Raw genomic sequence first — 22,202 nt, forward strand, 5'->3', positions numbered from 1 at the left:
CGTTTTTAATTATGCTGATTTTTCTTATTAAATGTTTTGTTCCATAAGGTATGCCACCTTAAATCAATGAAGTTAAATAAAATGAAAGACGCAATAGCTGTTTAACTGTGTGTTTGAAGTATAACAATAATAGTTCATTGTTAATTTTTAGGACTTATTTGTATTGCAATATTCATTGATTGCAGCTTGTAGACTCATTCAAAGATTATACGGCCCAGATCTCCACTGACCCTAGTACTGCCCTGCTGCACAGTCCGGTGATAATACTTCATGGCACTCTTTTCACATTACACATTTGATCCATTGTTAGTATGAAAATATTATGAAAATTTTGAACCGGTGTTAAAAGAAGGAATGTTGATTTAATTTAGTAAAGGTTGTTTGGTTTATAATCTTTTGTTTCCAACAAATGTTTTTTCATTACTCTTTGCAGTTTAACAAATATTGTACAGATAAAAAATGAGAAAGAAATGTAGCAGGTAAACATTAAGTATCAATAAATACATTTGGATTCAAATATGTCACAGAGAAATGAGAACAGGTGGCTTACTGTGCACTCCAACCCAGAATCCAGAATAATTTTTACACTTTGATTTGGATGAATGGCCTTTACTATACATTTTCAGCCATTACGATTCTAATCATGTCGTTCTTCATCATCAGTGCCAGCACCATGTTTCGCTGGTGCTGTTCCCCACACATAAATACCAACTGTTCAACCATCCACAATCAAAGCAGATCGGTCATTAACAACAGAATGTGCCACTCCTCCTCAAAACATGCTCTGCCTTTTGAAAATCCTCAGCTTGGTCAGGAATGTAAAGTAGACAAAAGTCAGGCTCACCAGCACATTCTTCAGTGGGTACAACACAGGAGTTACATAACCAAACTCAACAATCAGAGCGACTCTAAGGATAAAAAAAGGAAGGTCCTGCAGTGCAACTCCAGCAAAAGACAATAAAGGGTTGTTAGGAGTGATGACCACGCGGAGAGAAGACATGAAGGCGAGGATGTAGACGGGGAACACCCAGGCTGAGTAGAAGACTGATGGCTCGCCTGCCACTCTCACCATTTCCACAGTGTCTAGCCAGAACAGGAAACTATCCACAAACACCTCTGACCTTCTGTCTCTCCTCCACAGGAAGCCCAGATTACCAGAGTAGGATCGGGGGCGTGAGTATGAGGAGTACGGGTAGGCAGGGCTGGGTGCGCGTGAGCTGAACGTAGAGCAGGTGGGCGAGCCAGCGAGGTCCCGCCATCTGCCTGAGGTGCTGCCATTCCTGGCCTCTGGACGGCCTTGGGTCATATCGTTTTGCCCTTCATCAGTGTGCGGACGGCCTGTTACGGTGGTCACCTGTTCTAGGTGGGTGAGGATGGGGCCTGGCATATCGAGGTAATCATCCAGGCTGTTTGCTGCAAATGACAAGAGCACACACAACCACCAGCTGTTACATATACAGACTGTTTCACCAATGTCAAGATCATGGGTCTTGCCTTTTTCTAAATAGTTCTTATCAACACCATACATCATACAGAGAGGTGTTTCTGTTTTAGGTGTTTGAATAAGTCTCCTTGATATACATGGGGTGGACAAAATAACAGGACCACCTGTCCGTATAACACAATATACAGTAATTCAACGGTACATTTCAACAAAAACATGAACATTATAACCTTCATGGAGGGAGGAATATTAGCAGACTGCTATATTAAACGGCATTAGTTTTAGCTAGCTGTCTCTAATAAACTGGGAACAGACTGAGTGTATAGCTGTTTTCATGACTGTAGAGAGCTCCTGTAGAATTGCTGTTCAACATATAGAGCCCAAATAATTCACTTCTCGAACAACTAAAGCATGTATTTCCCAGCAGATCGCTTAAAAAACAACCGAAGAACAAAAGTCAAGTCATTCATTTAGCAGTTTCTTTTTAACTTTGTGGCCACCCTGACCAAAAAATACGCATGAAACAGTAAAAGTTGCAGATTGTGGATAAACTGAAAATCAAATATATATATGTCTCATTAAAGAGGCGTCAGCGTGTTGAAATATAACATGCTTAAGGGGCTTATTTTTTCAGTGAGGCATATTACCAAACAAATCTGTAATTAATCACATTTCCATAAAGTAATTGCCACAAAGACATTCTGGGGACCTCTGAGGATCTAAGGGCATGCACTGCATCGGTAATGCAGACATACTGACTAATGAATAATAAGAAGCTGACCAAATGCTCAATAGTCAACTAAATACCATCTACATTACAACGGAGATGTCAGTCCAGGTGTCCATGAGCTGTCCACCTGTAATGGGTCACAACTCCAACAGACATCGTAGGAAAAGCACAAGTGTTACAACATTCAACAACATTGAAAGCTCAAACTGGGTGGCGCAGAGCCGCTTCAGGGGAGTCGTGGATGGTGAGCCGACCTAAAGTTGCATGAAAATGATTGATTTGGTGACATAAACAAACAAAAGTGTACTAATAAAATAAATGACTATGTTATATTCAAGTGCCTCAGTGAGTCATGACAATGTGACAGTTGCCCAGCATGCACAATTCCACAACCCTGAAACTGAAGCAGCTAAATGGAATTCAACCATCATTAATTTTATCTTTTATTTTATTTTATCAACGTATCTACCATGAAAAAAAAGCATATCTTCTGATTTGATCCCACAGAGCAATCAATATATAAACGTAAACACTTAAAATGCAGGACACATACACTTTTTTTATGATGCCAACAGCTTTGAGACTTACGTTGTCCAATGAGCCTGCAGGGGCGAATCCTCTCTATCATATCCACACAGATGAGAGAGACAAGCACCAAGGAAACGGGCAATTCTGCGAAATGGTCGAGACTGTGTCCTCGGTCCACCTGCACCTACAGTAGAAATGATAACAGCAAGCATAAATGTGGATTTAAAAGTAAAAAGAAGTGATGTGTGCCACTCAGAAATCATGAGAGATGAAGCAAGGAGAAACTAAATTGAAACTTGTTATTATGGCATTTGGCTGAACTGGGAAAGAGGAGCTCCTGCCTTTCAGGTTTTATGAAGCCATTCGATTTTATTACCCAGTCATTAAGGACATTAAGATGCTTCCGAATGCCCTTAACAGAAGATTAAGAAATATTAAATGTATGAATATGTCTGACAAGTCTTTGTAGAACATCGCTCTTATTTTTGTCCTTGCTTGTCTAGAAATAAAACAGCTAGACACATGAGGAATATGTGCTCAAATTCCAGTCTTTTGTGGTGGATGTTATTAAAGTTTCGTTTAATGGCAAACCTGTTATGTCCACTGTGGGTTACTGAATACCCTGGACAGAGAGTATAGTCTTGTGACGGTGGACACATTCTTACTGCCCTTTTCTTTTTGTGATAGTGCCAAAGTCCTTCTCAGTGCATGGCGAAAAGAATGTTTGGATGCAACTTCAAGAAGGAAAAATCTCGAGAGACTGAGTAGAACTGGTGACAAGCAATCTTTTTCTTTGTCTGTGGTGCAATGCGCCGTGTCAGCCGTCACTAAGTGAATAATTATGGTGCTCTAAACACATTCTCCTACACAAGGGGGTGATAAAATGAGCGTTGTGCCACAAATGGACTGTTTACAACAAATGTCCAAGGACCTCGTCGGAGCATGACAGAAGACAACATCAACAGGGGACAAAAACGATCAGTCTTGATGACTTTACCTTGGAGCTGGTTATTAAAATAGCAAAGCACGGTAAGGTGCACAGGATGATAAACGCCAGCGCTGTTGGTCTCCTGAAAAACAAAATAGGATGTCGTAGTTCACATTTGAAAGGCACAATCGAAAAAAGTGTTGATCCTATTCTGAGTGTATATACTGCATTTTATTACGTCATTGTCAGGCTTACATAGTTCCAGTGAAGGAAAGGAGCTAAATGTATTTACTTATGTACCGTACTTAAGTACAATTGTTAGATACTTGAGTATTTCCATTTTATGCTACTTAATACTTGCACGTCACTAAATTTCAGAAGCTACTATTGCACTTTTTACACATTACATTTGTATGATATCTATATTAAGTAAAATGAGATCATGGAACTTGTTGAACAAAGGCCACTTTTTATATGCTTTATGTGATTAGGGGAGAAAGAAAAAAACCAGTGCAACATTAGCACAAGTAAATAAGAGTCACAAAGTCCGTAGCAACGTCAGTCAAAGTGATTTCAAGCTAAAGTTTGTCGGCTAACATTAGCTCCCATAAGATGGTGGTCATACCAGACCAAGTAAGGCAAAACCCCTGGGTGTTTGGAACAGGCAAGACTGGATTTTTTTTATTGATAATGAATTCAACTTTTCATTTGTTTGATCATTTTGTTAATTCTTCTTTCAAGTTACAAAGTCACAGTCTCACTTTAAGATTATGCATAAGGTGTGATGATGTTTTGCTAAGGTAAAACAACAAAACAGTACAAAGTAATTCAAATGAGCTCCAAATCATCAAGCTACAATGTTTATCCAGGGCTCATTTTGCATCATGGGCACGTTTACTTTTGATACTTTAAGTATTTTGTTTTTAAAATAAGTCTGAACACTGACTTAATTTTGCTCCTTTTAATCACTCAGTTTTTCATTCCATTCCTGCATTGTTATTCAAGTGTTCTGCTCCTTGTCTAGTCAATTTTAATTATATTTACATATTCCAAATTTGCCCCAAAGGGTTTGTGTTCTAGTCATTTTGGCTTTGTTCACTTTTCCGTGTCATCTCTCTCATTTGTTTTTACGGTAAGATGCTTTGTCCGGTACATGTAGACACTTAATCTCTGAGACATTGACTAAACTACCTCCCAAGAGCTGTACTCACCACTGTGTGGTCTCTGAGATGAACCTGCGTCGTTTCAGGATCAGATATTTCAGAGGAACCCACACAAGTAGGGTCACAGAGGTCACATAAGCGATAGAGACAGCCACCACTAGCCAGTAGGCCATTAGATCTCGTCCTTTCACATCACGTGTAAGGCCAGCAAACCTCTCCATAATCACAAAGATGGGTACGACAAGGGCTGCAAACTGCAGCACCTCATACAGGATGAGCTTGAGTGTCTTCCCCGAGGGCATGGTCCCCGATCACCAGCTGCTGGTCTGAACTTGGACAGGAAAACTTTGATAATCATCTCCCACAAAACGAGCCAGTCGAGCTGTTGGACTCTGCACGCTGACATTGCTTATACGACACTGGAGGGTGTACTCTTTTATTGCTGAGGTAATAAGGTGGTCATGCTCGCTTTTTTATGGGCTCAAAAAGAAGAGCACCCTCATCCCATAATTTCAAGGAGAAAATTGCACTGAGCCGTCCACTGAACAGAAACACAAGCTCTGAAAAATGTACTTGATAACGCTGAGACCTATGTTTGTTAAACCCAATAAGAAAGACAAACATGGAAATATTCAAAATGACATCACAGAAACACGGAAATTTCTGTTTAAAAATGTCACGGGGAATTGAACTATTCATCATAATTCCCTACCACTTTGAAATTTACAGTGACAGGCTCTATGGCTGCTAAGCAAAACTGTTGTCTTTTTCTGTTGGGCACACAATTTCTTCCATCTAGTCCTATTAGGAAATCCACTCATCTCCATCTAGTGGCAAGGCAGAGGACAACTTTTAAAAACATTGTTTCAAATCTGATTCAAGTATTTCTCTATAAAATTTATTTATTTAATGACATAGACAACAATTAGAGTTAGTTCGGCAGGAAAATCCCCTACACAGTTGTCAGTTTATTAGGTACATGTAGCTAAAACTAATGATGTCTGATGTAACAGTCCTTGCAATAGGTGATGAGATTTTGAGATGTTGATTTGAACCTCATGATCATCTTTGGAGGATGTAGTTTGTGGTGGTTTTGAACTGTATTGCATTATATATAATATAGAGGACAAAATAATAGAAACACCCATATAACACAATATAGTTCAATGCCAAGCACCACAAACTGCAGCCTCCAAAATGATCATAGAGCACATAGATCATAGAATCAACACCTCGCTAACACATTTTCACACAAAACCTAAACATTACAACCTTCATGAGGGTGGGATTTATTGCAGGACTGTTTTATTAGGACTGCATTATTTTTAGCTAGTTGTACCTAATAAACTGGCAACTGAGTGCAAGACTCAAAAACTTCTTGAAATGTTGCAAAACTCTGGGCCACGCTTACTTCAAACCAGTGAAAAAAGCAGACAAAAACAGCAGCACAGAAATCTCATGAGAAATAAAAAAGGTATTATTGTTTTTATGTTGGGTCCATTCGCTCATAGTGAAAGCTGATTGAGAAAAATCATTTTCAGGGTCTTTAAAATATCCTGAAAATACCAGTCATCAGAAAACTCTGTTTTTAATTCAGTTATATTGAACGTCGCAATGTATTTCACTGGTCTACAATGTGCTCTAAAAACAAGAAACAACATTCGTATTATTCTGTACATTTGGCCTGGTTTTATTGTGAATACCAATTAATAAGTATGGTTAAAAGAATACATACAAACAGCAGGGTACAAGTTTAGACAGAAACTTTACAATAACAATAATAAATGTCTTTAAAACTTAAAAACAGGCAGCATCTCAACACTGTGCAATAAAAGTTACATTGGGGCTGCAGTCCAACACTGTGGTGCAACAAGATGTTACATTTGGATGGTGTATGTGATGATTAACTGGCTCCTGGTCCTGTTGTCCCAGAATAGCTGCTACTTTTTATTTTTTATATTATCAGCCCTCTTTGATTCAACAGATTAACACTATTTCACTCTAGCATTATTAGTTGAAGGCAGCAAAATGAATCAACTATATTAATGCTAAAATCAGGTTCTGCCTTCTTCAATGGAAAGTCCCAGGTACCAAGTTTAAGTTGTGGGTTGTTTATATTCCATCACAGGGATGGCAAGGACAAGTACATCTGAAACAGAGTATCTCAAGAAAAATTGAAATGACAGAAATTTACAGTCAGAGCAAAACAACAACTTGCCCTGCAACTGGAAAATGTGGTTTAACCTATTAAAAACTTCTTCATAATTCCTTCATGTAGCATCATTCAATGTTATACAACAACAGATACATTATTTTCCTGTTTCATCAGCTGTTTGCAATCCAATCAGTATTTGTTAACTCTTTCCTACAGATTTTTAACATGTAGTAAGTAGTAGTATGGAAAGTATGAGAAGTACAGTTTGTACAACATTTAATCTTAAATGCCTCAAAATGTCACTGTAACTGTTAGCTCCTAACTGTACTTTCCAGAATCAGAAACTTTATTTCAGTTCAGCTTCAGGTAGAAATTGTTTTTAGTGTTATACAGCTCTGAGAGGTTTTAAATGCACGGGGAGGTTCCATCAGTTTTTCACATTACCATTTGACCCTACAGTACGATAAGCATGTATCAAACACAGAGAAATGTCCATGTTTTCATGTGAGCGATTTAAATATACAGCTAGGCAGAATTTCACATATTCCGCTTTTCTCTGAATACATACATCCCGCACTACTTCTCCATTTAAAATAGCATAACAATAATCAAAACATAAATTAAAATGCACTACAAAAACATAGTATTCATTTTTCCACACTGACTAAAGAGATGCTTTAAAGACACTGGGGCTGTTTAGAGCGTTTGCCCCTTAGTAGCCAAGTCTGTCGTACGAGTCTGTTAGTACAGCCCCAGAATGGACAGAGCAAATCCTACATCCACTAACAAGGATCAAGAGCTGCTCATTTTGAAAAAGGAAAACTCTGCAGCATTAAGTTAGGAGTCGATCATGTTAAGAAAAGAAAAAAAAGAACAAAAATCTTGTTCTCAAAAATCATGTGTGTGCCCTCCCCCCACCCCGCCACTTTGTTCTCTTTGGCTTTTACACCCTTAATTCAGCAGGGACATCTTGACTGCAGAGTTCACCTTTAAGGCTGAGAGAAACACCAGGGGCTGTGCTAACATACGGCCCACTCATGAGGTCATCATGTGGCTTCACTACTAGTTCAGTACAGTATATACAAGAGTCATGTGCATGCTTCAATTTCTCTGGTTTCTTTTCCCTCCAAGAAAAAAAACAAAGTGGCTTCAGTTTTCAGTACTTCTAAATGTTGGCGACATATACAGAATGTAGTAGCTCAATGTTTTCAGCAACAACAAAAGTCATTTTTTCTGATAAAAAAAAAAGAAAAGAAAAGAAAAAAGTACGTAGATGTAAGCTGTTGCCCGTTTTTTTTGTTACATGATTAGCAGTTGTTTTAAGTGGGTGAGAAGGCTGTGGCATGTTGTGGATTTCTCTCCACATTAGTGTGTGAGTGAAGGTAAATGATCACATGATGAGGATGTGTGAAACAACTGGTGCAACTGTGTGCGTTTCCACCGCTGTACACCTGCCTGTAGTGTGTGAGTATTGCGTTTGTCGCTCCAGTGGACATGTTGAGGGGTGATGTCTGTGTGGGTTTGTTTCACACTTGATCAGACAGCAAATGCATAAATTTTTTTGTTGTTAGGTCGAAGTGGCTACAGTTACACTTGTTTTCTCAATGCAATTTTGGTAAGACTGTATTTAACAGGTCTGCAATTTCTTAATAATTTCCCAGGAACTTTCCAGGAATAATTCTGGATTTGACACTAATTATGAGTAAAATACAGTAGACAAACAGTTCCATTCACTTCCAATTAATTGCAAGTGTAATCTAAAAAGTCTTAAGTCACTACACAGTAGGTCAAGCTGAACATCCAAAACTATATCTAGTATGAAGGTTAAAGCGTCCAGCAACAAATGACTAATAAATGAATATTTACTTGGGTTTAAAAAATAATCTTTTTAAGGAAATCCCAAAAGCCTAAATAAGTAGTCCCAAATTATGTAGTTCCTTCTACCACAATTTTTCAATAGTCCTATCATAAAAAGGAAGCGATAAATGTCACGTCGTGTACATAGAAATGGACACTATTGCTATCAGATCTAGATTTGGAAGTGATCAGGCCTGAATGATAAAAGTGCAACTGAAAGCTCCTTCATGTCTTCACAGCTGAGTCATGTAAAGACAGGAAGAAGAAGAGTGAAAATGCAACTTCTTCAAGATCAAACCCTCCTGATCATCTCTAAACCTGGAGTGCAACTGTATATTTATTTATATTTTAGAGTGCCAATTGTTAAGGTTAGCCTACTTTATTTGAACCCCCCCCCCGTCAATCTGGTGTTCCACGATAAAACAAATGATAAAAACCTAATAAATGAAATGATCTACCACCACTGTTTGATCAGGTCTGGTATGTGCGTGAGGATTACAGTGAGCTTGGGGGGGCCCTATAGCAAGGCTTTCTCTGAGTAGGGGGTCTGTGAGGGGTCTGAGGAATGTGCTATGCTCGGGCCAGAGGGGTTGCTGTAGTTTGGCGTCTGGGTCATGCCTGCGTGAGTCGTGCCTGGGGCGCCGGCTGGGGTCTGGTAACACTGAACGTCTGCTGGGGCCATGCTGCCTGGAGCTGCAGTGTAGACTGGCGGCTGGCCCATGTACATATGAACGTCACTATGAAAAAGAGTGAAGCAACATTCATTACAAATCTACAGCAACATGGAATCATTAAATAGTATATGGAAGGTAGAATTCGTTACACCGTATAATTCAAGCCAGTATGTCTCATATTAACTAGTGGCTAATAAAGGCCTGGAAACGCTAAGGGGCATGGAATTAACCTGTAATTTAATTTAGATTTCCACAGCTCTAATGCCATATATACAACAAACGAGTAATTTTATAACCTCTTTTAACACAAATATTGTTTTCATTCACAAAGGCAAAAATTGCTGCTGTGCTGGTTTTCAGTGCTGTTCATTTAGCATTAAAAAACTCACCAGTTCCTGCAAATTTAAAAGCCAACCAGGACAAGGGACTATGCCATTTGAGCTGCTGGGAGCCTTTTCATTTTAAAACATCTGTAGGAAGTGTCATGGACGATTCCGTAACAGCAATTCCAATGAGTGAATGTACAGAATAAACACTATTTCTGTTAGAGGTAAATGTGAAAGAAGCTTGAGTTTGCATTAACAGCAGAAAAAACCCAGATCAGATCAGAAAACAAGGAGGGTTCATAATAAAATATGCTAAAATGACTTACATTGACTACAACAGGGGCAATAAAGAAAGAAATGCCTCTTGCATATGCTCTTGACAAGTAAAAGCCTCGTTCTATTTGCAGTTGGGGTAAATAAAAGGCTCAAGCTACTACCTGAGAATTTAAAGTACATACTAACAAAGTTGTCATGGACAATTAAAAAAGGTAAATACATTCCAGATGAGAATACAAAGTATGTAAATGTGGAATATGAAACTCACCTGGGAGCTGGCTGACCAGGTATGGAGGTTCCAGCTGGAAGCTGCTCCATGGGAACAGTGTAACCCTGCACGGCTGGACCACTCATGGCATACGAACCTGATGCAGGCTGACCAGGGTAGACCTGTGGTCACAAACATGCACAGAGAACATAGTGTTAATGAAGTCTGTGGAAAGATCCACAGCAATTTAAAAATCCTACTAAAAAGCAAATTGGTTTCATCTTAAAGCAGGGTGCAAGATCAAGAAAAATGTATTAGTTATGACAATTTCCTCCTGAAAGTACAGAGGCATATTATGCATGTAGAATGTAACACCCAATACATAATTAACAGTCTTCTTATCTGGTGAGCAGCTGAATACCATCCAGATAGTTTTGGTATAATTTGTAAGTTTTCAAGAAACAGACTGTGGTTCAACACAATACAGTGGTACGCAATGGCCTAGAACATACATAAGAAAGAGCTCAAAAGTATTATCCTTTCTTAAATAAGACATGGTTACCTCTGGATCAGTCAAATATATAGTTATGAACAGTGTCTACCTTTTGTGCTAAGAAAAGTGGTACTATAAGTAAAAAATGTGTTTTATTGTGTTTTTATGTGAACTTGCCCTTTAAGAATTAGTAAATTGTGGTAGTTTGTATGGTGAAAGGTTTTGACTTCCAAGCTTGTAAGTATATGTTTTTCAAGACCTGACCCTGATGGGCTGGGCCACATCTATGACAAGTTGACTTTACCTGTTGTGCTGCGTTGGCAGGCTGCTGCATGTAGTACTGGTGGCTCTGCAGCTTGGCATACATGGCGTAAACTGGATCTTCATTCATTAACTTGGCGTACAAAGACAGACCTTCCATCACCTTCACATTCAGCTCTGACAGCTCTGAGTGCTTCCTGATTAAACAAACCCACACACACAAAAAGACAGTTAGATTTGCTTAACTATTTATGGAAAAGCGGTCAGTGTTACATGTTTTATGTCTCCCGTCTGCATCACTTTTCTTCAGCTTAAATTCATTTTATAGTTTTCTATGGACAAAACATGTCACATCAGCACAATGTACCTGTCTATATCCTCCAACTTCTGGTCAATGAGGGGTCCCATTTGATTGCAGGCACCTGATAAATACAATAAATTGAACAATTATTGATTTCATCTGAAGTCAACAATAATCCACCTTTACAAAAATAAAAAAAATCATACCAGATTCTTCTATATACTGACAATGACTTTTGTCTCACTAACAGTTAATTAAACCCAAACATCAGTTTACCTTCCAACTGTAGTAGCTCGACACTGTCTGACTGGTTGTCCGTGGGATCTGCACTCTGGATCATCTGCAGTAGCTGGTCCATTTTGTCCTGAAATATTTCAATAATGTGATGGCACTTTCCAGGAACATACGATGAGTAAATTTTTCAATCCAGTTCAGAAAAAAAACTAATCACAATTTATTTTTCTACAATTGAAACCTAGTCTATGATTTTTGACTTCATATTGTGTCTCATTTTGTCAGCAGGTGACAATTTTTAAATGGCAGATCCTATTTTTTCATCAGAACTCTTAACTTATTGATGAAACATTGAGATTTCAATGAGACTGAACAAACTGAGTGTTTACACAAGGGGACTCACCTCGTCGATATAGACAGGCTCTTGTTCGGGCTCGATGGTCTCCACCTGGATATCCTCACTGAACTGTACCGTCTTCTTTTCTGTCTTCACTGTAGATTTCCAAAGTTACAGCGGATTCGGCAGCAGCAAAACAACGTAACAGGAGCAATCAGTTACACAAACATAAGGTCAGGATGTGCTGACTTCACATTCAGTAATGGTCCGGTACTAGCACAATAGATTGGTCTGGATATCCGAGGAAAATAAGAGTTGTGATTTGTTTAGTTCTTTTTTGTGCAATCTGCTGTAACAAGACTAAACAACAAGCAACACAGTCTTAAGTAAAAGTCATTAAGTTTGCTGAGTGGAGGTCTTTTACGCTAATAGTACATGTACAAGTGCATGTACAAAAGCGTTTTGAGGGATGACATGCTCGCAGAAGCATCATGCAAAAGAATATGACAAAGCCGTACAAGCAACAAGCGATAATAACAAAAATGTGGCAAAGCAACAAAACATTTGGATGTAATTAAGAAGCGTGACAAACTCCAAACAGATGGCAACCAAGCAAAGCTGATTCTGTGAAAACCATGGAATCCATTATGCTGCATGATTAACCCCTTTCTGTGGGATTTTGACAATTTCAACATCTCAATACATGTACACTAACAACATAACAACACAGAATTTAACACTGCAATAGGAAGCTCAAATTTTCTATGTCATGACTACATCTGGCACAACACTGCATAGACAACAGAAATGTTGCTCTGCAAAAAGAGATGGCAGATGATATAGAATTTTGTGGCCACACACAGTAGAATCCATTCTGGCAGCAATGATGCTAAATGCACAGTGACGTAAAAGCGCGTGTCATACTATGAGACAATGCATAAAAGTAGCATTTGAATAACTTATTAACAGGTCAGCAATTACAGAAGAAAAAATAGCCAGTGTCAATACAGCAGACAAGCTGTTATATCAGTATCAGAAATGGAAAAATTTGTATATATTAGGCCCGGCCCGAATGTAATTTTTTGAGCTTCAACGCTTTGATAGTAATTAAGAGCGAATAATCGATGCGTGCCGAACCGGGTTGGTGGCTGCTGTACAGAGCAGGGGGAACCGTAGCTGAGAGTCCAGAGTGAGAGAGTCTGATCCGAGCAAGTCCAGTTGTAGAGCGCACGAGATGAGCGGTGTTTCCGGTAGCGGAACTAAATCTAACACGTTATTATGCAAAATTCACTTTTAATTTTAATTATAGCGACAAAATGCTCTTCTTCTACAATCGGCCTAATATAATTAGGCTTATTTAAATGTGTTCATTTTGTTGCCGTTTGTTTCCAGCCTACAGTTTGATACAGATTTTTGAAATTTGACTGTTTTGATCTGTAATTAAATTAAGCAATTGTAAAATAAATAACTTCCACACTACTGCTATCATTACTCAGTTTAAAGTGCTCCCACAAAGCTGAGGGCTTCATTTCGTTTTCCCTTTGATGTGAACTGGAGTTTTACTTCCGCTGCTGTCGGCGGCGGTCAGGCGTGCGAAAAAAAACCCCTCAATAATCGAATCTCATAATTGAAAATCAAATGTGTACCCAACGGTCGAATATTCGGGTCCAGCCCTAGTATAAAGCGCTCTCTAATAAGAGGAAATGTGTCTAAAATACTATCAGATTGATTCCTGTATGACTTCCCAGAAGTACAGGCAGTGTTGTTTGTTATTACATGTGATAACCCACTGATTTCTGTCTATGCAACCAATGTCTCGATTTTACTGTGTTCTTTGGCTTGTTGCACCAGCTGTGTGTAAGTAATAAAATATGTCCCACCCTGGCATCAATACTGCTAATGGACTAAATGGGCAATCAAAGAACTAGAGAGGACATAAGTGTTTAAAGGGTGTGTTTTGTTTGTGTGTGTGTGTGTACTCACTCATCTCAGGCTCAGCAGTGAGGTCAGCTGTGACAAAATTAGAGGGGAACAACCCCACTCCCTGGTATGTTTCCCCTTTCCACCAGTTGGGGTCACTGAAAAAACGACAGAAAAGAAAACACTCAAATGATCAGAAACGTCTATACAGATGGAAATTGTTGTCTTCTCTGTGCTGCATTAAGATCTCACATTAAAGATCAGAAAAGAATATTGTTTTCTTTGCAGTGTCAAGCTTCTTTAAAACGTCAGAATATTTTTTATTAATTCCTGAAAAGTAATTTTAAAGACAAACAGTATGTCATCATACTGTCATAGAATCCAGGAGCTGTTCCTCAGATTGGTTGAGATGTGATAAAGCTTCTTTTGAGCTGGTAGATACAGTGCTCTGCTCGATGGCATTCAAAAGGGCAGATGCTAAACAAGGACTGGCCCCCGGAGTCAGAAGACTACCAAGTCATTTGACAAATCCTTGTATGCTGTTGCTTTGTGGCAAAACGTACCTATCATCCAGGATAGTGATGATTTCTCCCGACTTGAAAGTGAGCTCATTGTCTTCAGCGGCCTCAAAGTCGTAGATGGCGCGGACTTTCCTGCCATCGGACTTGTGTGAGGACAACAGGCTGGAGGTGCTCGGGTAAAGGCTCGACAGGGAGCCCTGTGGCTGCTGGCGTTGCTCCTTCAGCGACAGCTCAATAGCTGCACACAAAAGAGGTGTGTGGAATTATGTGTTTGCCATTGACAGTCCTTAAATACTGCTGCACATCTGCAATGCTTTAATCCTATGTAAACAGTGATTTATGAAATGCAAATAAAGAATTAAAAAGGTGTTAGTGTGAATCTTTTTAAGGATAATGCCTCTTCAAATACATTTCTTCCACTGACGCCTGTGGATTGAAAAAAGCCTCCTTACCTTTGGCCAGGTCTTCTTCTTCTTTTTTGTTTGTTGAGGTGGAGGGATCCTTTGCCACTAAAGCAGGGCTTGCTTTTGCTTGCTCTGCAGCCTGTAATCAAATTATAATCACATGTTCAGGTGCACCAACAACTAGAAGAACAAAAGGATGCGTCTGGGTCTCGGTGTTTAAGCAAAACAACCTCAAATGTCCGCAATTAAATACAACATTCTTTGGCTTTATTAGATAATAACAACATAGACACAGGCATGAAACATGAGACATGTGACAAAAGAACTTTTGTACTGAAAACAACACACAAAAAACGGCCTATTCAACCCTACACACCTACCTGGGACCCTACAGCTGGGAAAGTGACACCCTGCTCACGTAGATTCTTGATCATGGCTGAGATCAGACTGAGCTGGGGGTCGTTACGGAAGTCCTCTGCCCACTCCACCATCAGGGCTTTCAGCTTCTCACACACTTTGGGGTGGCCCTGGGGACAATCATAAGAAGGCACATCACGGGACAAGGGAGCTGGATGTAGCGTGAGCTCATATTGAGTAATCAGAAATAATGAGCGGGCTTTGTGTGGACAACACGCTGAAAGTAAAAGATTACATCACATACCTTGTTTAAGACGTTACTGACTTCACTGGCAAACTCTCTGGAGCACACCTCCAAGTGGAATATCTTCCCACAGTTTGAAACACAAGCGCCAAGGAGCTGTAAGGACAGTGGTACAAACAATTAATCAGACTTACTCTTTAATACCTGTTAAAAGTTTTTTAGGGAGTTTTTCCGCATCTGAATGGAGAGTCTAAGGATAGAGCATGTCGTATGATGTACAGATTGTAAAGCCACCTGTTATTGGGCAATATAAACAAAACTGACTTGACACATATTAGGATAGAGCTTATTATAGAATAATACTACTACTACTCCACTAGCACACACCCCAGTGAAAAGTTCATAAAGGGTAGATGACAAAAAGACTACATGAACCGAACCATCACGCTTATACCAATCATGGTTGTTTGTTCACAGCCTGCTTACGGTCAGTGCCTGCATTGCCACATGGGGATCCTTGTGGTTCACTCTTCTCATTATAGAGCGGAGACATTCTTTAGGCCTGCAACAGGATGAGAGAAATCAAAAGTTTGTGCAGTTGATTAACTGCTTGGCAAGGACGAAAGAACAATCCAGCTATGTTAAGTAAAATATGTCACTATAGACATTTTTATGAACATTAACATATTAACATTTTGTACACTTTTGCACACCCTGGGTTCAACCTCCCACCCTGGGATATGCATGTTTACAATTGGAAAACCTTAAAGGGAACTTGTGTGTGTCAGGTTTAGTATGGGGGTGGTGATGGAGCAGTGGATAAGATACATGCCTTTGGTGTGAGAGACCTGTGTTCGAATCCACACACCAATGTGTCCAGAGGCGTGTGACCCCAGCAATTGTAAGTCGCTTTGGAGAAGCGTCAGCCAAATGAATAAATGTAAATGTAAGTATGAAGACAGTTAACTAACCCAGTGCGTGACTGCCCTATCTTATCACATATGTCCAGAATGAGGCCCCAGTCCTCAGCTGTGTTCATCTCACTGGTTGCTTTCTCTGCAGGAAAGAAGCACAACAACAAACGTAAGGAGAAAAGTTCAAGATCTTTTTTCATGACCTGTTCTTTTCAGTGACAGAGAGGTGAATTGACAGAGTTTGACAGACCAGCAGTTCGTGCAGTGAATATAGTTTCAAGCCTCTGTGCACTTGATTTTTTCTTGTCTTGTAAGTTACATTATGTTTACATGAAGCCAATCACTAATCAAAAGTAGTGAAAGTCACACCTAAAGGCCGGCCCCTGAATTGAACCAATGCCAGGATGATACACCGTTTCAATCTGCATTCACAAAAGCAAAAACTCAAAAGGTCCAGAAATTGTAAACAAAAGCCACCTGATGGAAATGTTGCTCAATTATTGGTCATACAGTCGGCAGGTAAAAAGACTACAAACCTTCCCACATTTCTACCTGGATATCTTACATCATGGAGCACCATCAGATTCATGTTGGTGTTTGTCTGGAGCCCATATCAGCGCAATAACCCAGGCATTTTGAAAAAGAAACTCTTTTATCAGACGGCCTTATCACAGATCATTCCATGACTTGTTTGCATAAATACAAAGTGAACCAGTAAAGTAAGTGGGCCATAATTGCAAACATGCAAAAAACAGTTGTCCCATGCAAATGGCTAGTAAAGGCCCGTCTTAAAAGCAGCTTATGTTTACATGCTCCATACATAAAAAAGTTCAATATATCAAAAGGTGCCAACATGTCATCAAGAATAAATATTATACCTGACATAATTAGCCTATTATTATTATTATTATTATTATTATATATTGTAAGTATTTGTTGTACTAGTAACATCTCTTTCATATTTTGATAATGACTTGTTCAATATGTCTTGGTGTATTGTTATGAACCATGCGGCAAATCAATAAGCAGGAATTCTTTATGATCATATTGGATTATTATTATTAGTTTTGTACAAAAAAGTGATTTTTAACAAAAAGGTATTTAATTTGATGAATTAGCCAAAAACCAGACTTGCAGGCTATTTATTCATTAACAGATTTTCAATTGTTTTACAGAAAATGTACTATGTACTAATATTCATATAGACATTGCAGTATCAGATTACAAATACCAAAATAGAGGATCTTATTTATTTATAACACTCCCTTAGAGACATCAAACTGCATTTGTACAAGAAGATCAGAATAAACAGCCTGAAAATGACTACTGGATGGTGCTACCCATCATAAACTTTACCAAAGTAGCATTTATTGCTGGTTGTGCATGGTAGTGGTGCTGTATAATGAAGTGTTTGTGTACTTTGGCCACCTCCTGCACACTGTAGATGTTAATGAAGTGGTTAACCACTCGACACAGAACAAAGAGAGAAAAGGGAAACAGAGTGACTTTATGGTTTCACACGCCATCGTATCCTTTTTCACTTGCAGCAACTGTGAGATGTCTCATCATACTGGTTAACACACAATGGGATACAGTGAGGAAATGATGAGGCAGATGGCTAGCTAGCTTACTAAAATGATCTGATGACAACATCTGTGTCCCACGCCTACATACTGTACATCTGACCAAAATATCAACTTTATGTATAATGTCACTTAATTAACTAAATTCAATATTGCAAGCTATGTGAACTGTTTATTCCCCAGCTTTCTGGATGCTATCACCAAAATGTTAGTTGCTGCTACAGCTAACTAAATCTCCACATTATAAGGTTGCAAGCTAGTTAGCTCTCTGGCTAACTAAGGGAATCATAAAAAAAAAAAACACACAGGCAAAACATACATTTAAAAAAACATTAACATGGCCTACAGTTTGTCACATTATACAGCCTACAATATATACACCAAGACATCGCCTCTGCAGGGTAATATTTGAGGTGCACACAGCTTGAGAACACAAACAAAGCTGACTGATAAAAGCTACTTCAGCTAGCCTGCTAGAAATAGCCCCCAGTTCTGATCACTCACCAACATCTTGGTCAAATGGGTTGGTCGTGAAGAGAGGCATTGCTGGCGTATTGACAACAACAGATTTCGCCTTCCCCAGTTATTTTCTTTCCCTTGGCGTCTTATTTCATGCAGCAAAAATGCATAGTAACAACAACTTAATGAATGTCAAATGTAGCTGAATATTTCTATTCTACACAGTCACTCCTTCGCCAGACGGCAACAAGCGAGGCATTCTGGGTAATTGAAGCCGTCAGCCCAGTGTTAAAACAAACTGTTGTCCTCGACTGTAATTTAACAGCCAGTCATTCAGCTGTTAATGCGTCTGTCTCGACTTTACACAGGAGAAAATGAATCACGAGCTAAAAAAAATGCCACTGCAGTAAAAAAATAACATGTCATCGTCAGGTGATGGCGATCACGTGACGTCATCTCATCGCGTTGACCACAAAACAGGAACTGCCGCGAGTGATTTCCATGGTAAAATTCTACATCCATAAATGCAAATTCAGCAAAATTACTTCGTCCTTTTTTTGTCCATGAGGTTGTGCATTGTGTCAGTTTGGTTTCTGAATCAAACAACAAAAAGAACTGTAGAGATATGGTCCTCCTTCTTTAAGTAATATAGGCTACCCCTGGCAATGTTTGATTGTGTGTCTTTTATAATAGTATACTGTTATATACCTTTTTATATCCCATGTGAACTGTATTCTTCTGTTGGCAATGCAAAAAAACAAACAAAAAATACCTGTGAAAAATGTTGTGCAACTGTGATGTACTCTTCATGCCAGTTAAATCTTTTTCCAAGCAGTTAACAAAGAATTGCTATCTTGTAAGATGTGGATCATTTTAAATGATCAGTGGTGAAAGAATATTTTGATATTCTGATTAAGTAAAAGCAAAAGGAGCAACAGTGTAAAATTACTCTGATACAAGTAGCCTAAAAGTCTTGCATTCAAAATCTTAAGTAAAAGTAGGCTATACGTAAAGTAACCAAAAGTAAAAGTACTCAGTATGCAAAATATATTTAAAGCGCCAAACGTAAAAACACTGGCCCATTTCAGAATAATAATATCACTGGATAATAATTATTAATACATCAATGTGTAAGCATCACTAATGCTGCAACTGGTAAAGGTAGGGGTAGGTAAATGATTATATATTTCTCTCTGTATTACTATAATGTACAGTTTGGACTCAATCATTTCAAGATATCTTAAGATAAACAATTGCACCTTAATTTCCCTTAATTATATTAACCGCATACCATTGACATAAATGGAAATTCTTTTCTGATCTTAACTTCTTATATTAAAGGAATTCAAGCTTTACATGATTGCATCATTGACTATTCTACAAACAAAAAGGATACACTAAATTAATAAATAAAAACTTCTCTTCACAAAATATATCCCCTATAAATATATATTGGTAATAGCGTGCCTTTTATGAGAAAGAATACTACTTAATATTGTTTATGTGTGATTTTTCACTGGCATTTTGAAGATATTTACAGACATACGTAGGTGATTTAGGTCACAGCAATATAGTTAAGTAGCTAAGTCCCTGTTGTCCACTTTGAATGTAATCTTCCAAGCCCAAAAGATTGTTGCATTTCCCCAATTGTCAGTGTTTTTCTGTTTGAATGATCTTATCACAAGGTTTAGGAAGTAAAAATGAATTGTCTAAAATATATGGAATATGTACTGCCATTTTTTTAAATTGTTGTGTAGTTACCTTTGTTTGAACTGTTTGATTGTTGCACATTGGTTTTGTTAAAAATTAACAAAAAGCTGCATATATAAATAAACTAAAGGATTCAGATGAGCCTGATATCAGTAATGCGTTAGTTAGGAGTGTCCTTTCTTCTTTTGTTTTTATAAACAAATAAATGTCTTTTCATATCCCGTTAATGCATTTACTACAATATTTCATAGGCCAAAGAGCAGTGAATCCACACACACTTTCTTCCCCATTTTATTGTGATCCATAGGAACGTGGTAATTTCATTAAGGCATAATGAGCCTGTAGCCACATTACAAACTGCTACTCAGTCCTTGAGCATTATATGAATTGGAAAAAAATCACACAACAATAACAACTGATTATGCAAATTATAAACATGTTACATATTTCACATATTGTATTTGGTATAATGAATAAATCATCATAAGATGGATACAAAAATGTACATATTGTTAATGTGTGCCTCATACTGTATAAAACTCATACTGGCAGTCTAAAGTCTAAGAAATACTGTCCTTCATACAACAGCAGCACTGCTCACACTGAGCCTCTATTCTCAGAAGTAGAACCAAAAGAAATTACATTGACATTTTAGTTTGTAGAAATGTAAAATTGCATTAGCTTTATTTCTATTTATTATCTGAGTTTGCAGTCATTTGCTGATGGTGATTGGGTGCTGCTTAGCATTTTCACGGGAACTTATTTCTAATCACAGTTCTTGTTCTGTGAAGTATTTAACAGTATAAAAATAGTTCAACTTTATTAACAACATAATCCTCTGATATAGATTTTAAGTTTAAAGATTAAAAAGGTAGTTAAGAAATAAAATGGTATGAAATTTAATCCCAACCAACAATGTATCTTTAGTGTGTATTATTTACAGATACGCCTGTACAACATTGGCTGCACCAAATAATGACTTAGCATAGCCTCAATAAATGCCTTTATTCTCATGTTCCTTCAGTACAAATACTAAATCAATACAATAGTCAGCTGGGTCTGTGCATGATCTGTCTTTTGCACCATACTGTGTTTTAAAGTGTCTTTATGACAAAGATCAGTCCAAGTCTCAGTGATGCTCGACTGAGCTGAGCTTCATCAGAGTGTCAGAGAGTCATTATCCTTGCATGTTCAACCTCAATTTCAGCCTCTTCACCTTTCTCCCACAGACAGCTCACACTGCCTTAGGTGGATGCTATAAAACTGGAACCGTCACTGTGAAGAGAACAACAAAAATAAAACACATAAGGTACATTTTAACACCTTTATGATGTGCTTACATGCTGATATATTAACAGTTTTAGCAACAGTAATAACTAATTGTGTTAATCTGCAACTTTATTATTATGATGAAGAAACTGCACACAGGAAAAACTGTTGACAGACATTGGGCCAACCAGTATCATGACCCAAACAGGACCTTTAATCTATATTGGATATTTATATTTGAGATTTTTGACTGTTACTGATAACATCCTTACCAAGCCTGTCGCCGCTGTCCAGTGAAAACCATGTATGTCCAAGAGAAAGTGAAGGGTTAAGTGTTCCTTTTTGGTTTGGATAATCTAAAACTTGCATAGCTAAAAAGCTGTATACAGAGTGGTTTTTCATAGCTCATAAAAAGTAGACATTGATCGTCACAGTACACCAACACTGTGTGTATATTCATTAAATTACAGAAAAAATGACATTTATCTCAAAATCTGGGATCAAATTCTAATGTGAACAACATATGTCAGACGTCAGTTGTGTACTTCCTAAAGGCTAAGAGCACATTAATGAGTCACACTGTTGTAGTAGGGGACATGTTTCTTCGTTGTTATGAACATTAGCACTGATCCTGATTGTTTCCAAGATGTTTCCAAGGTCAAGAATGAGAAGTCCTCAAATCATGGAAAGTTTGAACATCTACATTTCCAGGGCAACTGAGTAAAGTCTCCTGATGAGGACCATTCGCTCAAAAGCCCCAGAACAACAGGACCTTCACCTGAGATTGTTTTGTCAGTGGGGTCTGTAGTTTATTTTGAGTCGATCCCATTTACAGTCCCCGTGCTGTAAATACCACAACTCACTAAAGCACCAAAAGTAAATTAATCAGGGGAATATGAATAAAAT

At 38.3% G+C, this 22,202-nt stretch overlaps 3 protein-coding genes across 5 annotated transcripts in view; all 3 read right to left on the reverse strand.

Annotated features, from left to right (window-relative positions):
• Positions 1 to 445: 445 nt before the first annotated feature.
• Positions 446 to 5,095, reverse strand: tmem236 (transmembrane protein 236). Its single transcript, XM_046052755.1, has 4 exons — positions 4,842 to 5,095; positions 3,700 to 3,772; positions 2,763 to 2,886; positions 446 to 1,413 (listed from the first exon to the last, which is right to left on the reverse strand). Exons 1-4 carry the CDS (start codon positions 5,093 to 5,095, stop codon positions 773 to 775), a joined length of 1,092 nt encoding a protein of 363 aa, XP_045908711.1. The 3' UTR covers positions 446 to 772.
• Positions 5,096 to 6,459: 1,364 nt separating this feature from the next.
• stam (signal transducing adaptor molecule (SH3 domain and ITAM motif) 1) lies at positions 6,460 to 18,753 on the reverse strand. The gene is made up of 14 exons (XM_046051148.1): positions 18,363 to 18,753; positions 16,333 to 16,417; positions 15,848 to 15,923; positions 15,422 to 15,517; positions 15,141 to 15,287; positions 14,809 to 14,899; positions 14,399 to 14,594; positions 13,899 to 13,993; positions 11,982 to 12,070; positions 11,621 to 11,708; positions 11,411 to 11,465; positions 11,087 to 11,240; positions 10,350 to 10,471; positions 6,460 to 9,542 (listed from the first exon to the last, which is right to left on the reverse strand). The coding sequence occupies exons 1-14, from the start codon at positions 18,400 to 18,402 to the stop codon at positions 9,323 to 9,325; spliced, it is 1,554 nt and encodes a 517-aa protein (XP_045907104.1). The 5' UTR covers positions 18,403 to 18,753; the 3' UTR covers positions 6,460 to 9,322.
• Positions 18,754 to 20,302: 1,549 nt separating this feature from the next.
• Positions 20,303 to 22,202, reverse strand: part of colec12 (collectin sub-family member 12) — a 42,894-nt gene continuing 40,994 nt past the window's right edge. For all 3 annotated transcript variants that reach the window (XM_046051145.1, XM_046051147.1, XM_046051146.1), the window contains one exon: positions 20,303 to 21,302. In XM_046051145.1, the coding sequence (XP_045907101.1) occupies positions 21,283 to 21,302 (20 nt within the window). In that variant the 3' untranslated portion in view covers positions 20,303 to 21,282. The remainder of the gene's footprint in view (positions 21,303 to 22,202) is intronic.

This window comes from Micropterus dolomieu, linkage group LG06, assembly GCF_021292245.1.
Source record: "Micropterus dolomieu isolate WLL.071019.BEF.003 ecotype Adirondacks linkage group LG06, ASM2129224v1, whole genome shotgun sequence".
Classification (NCBI taxonomy): Eukaryota; Metazoa; Chordata; class Actinopteri; order Centrarchiformes; family Centrarchidae; genus Micropterus; species Micropterus dolomieu.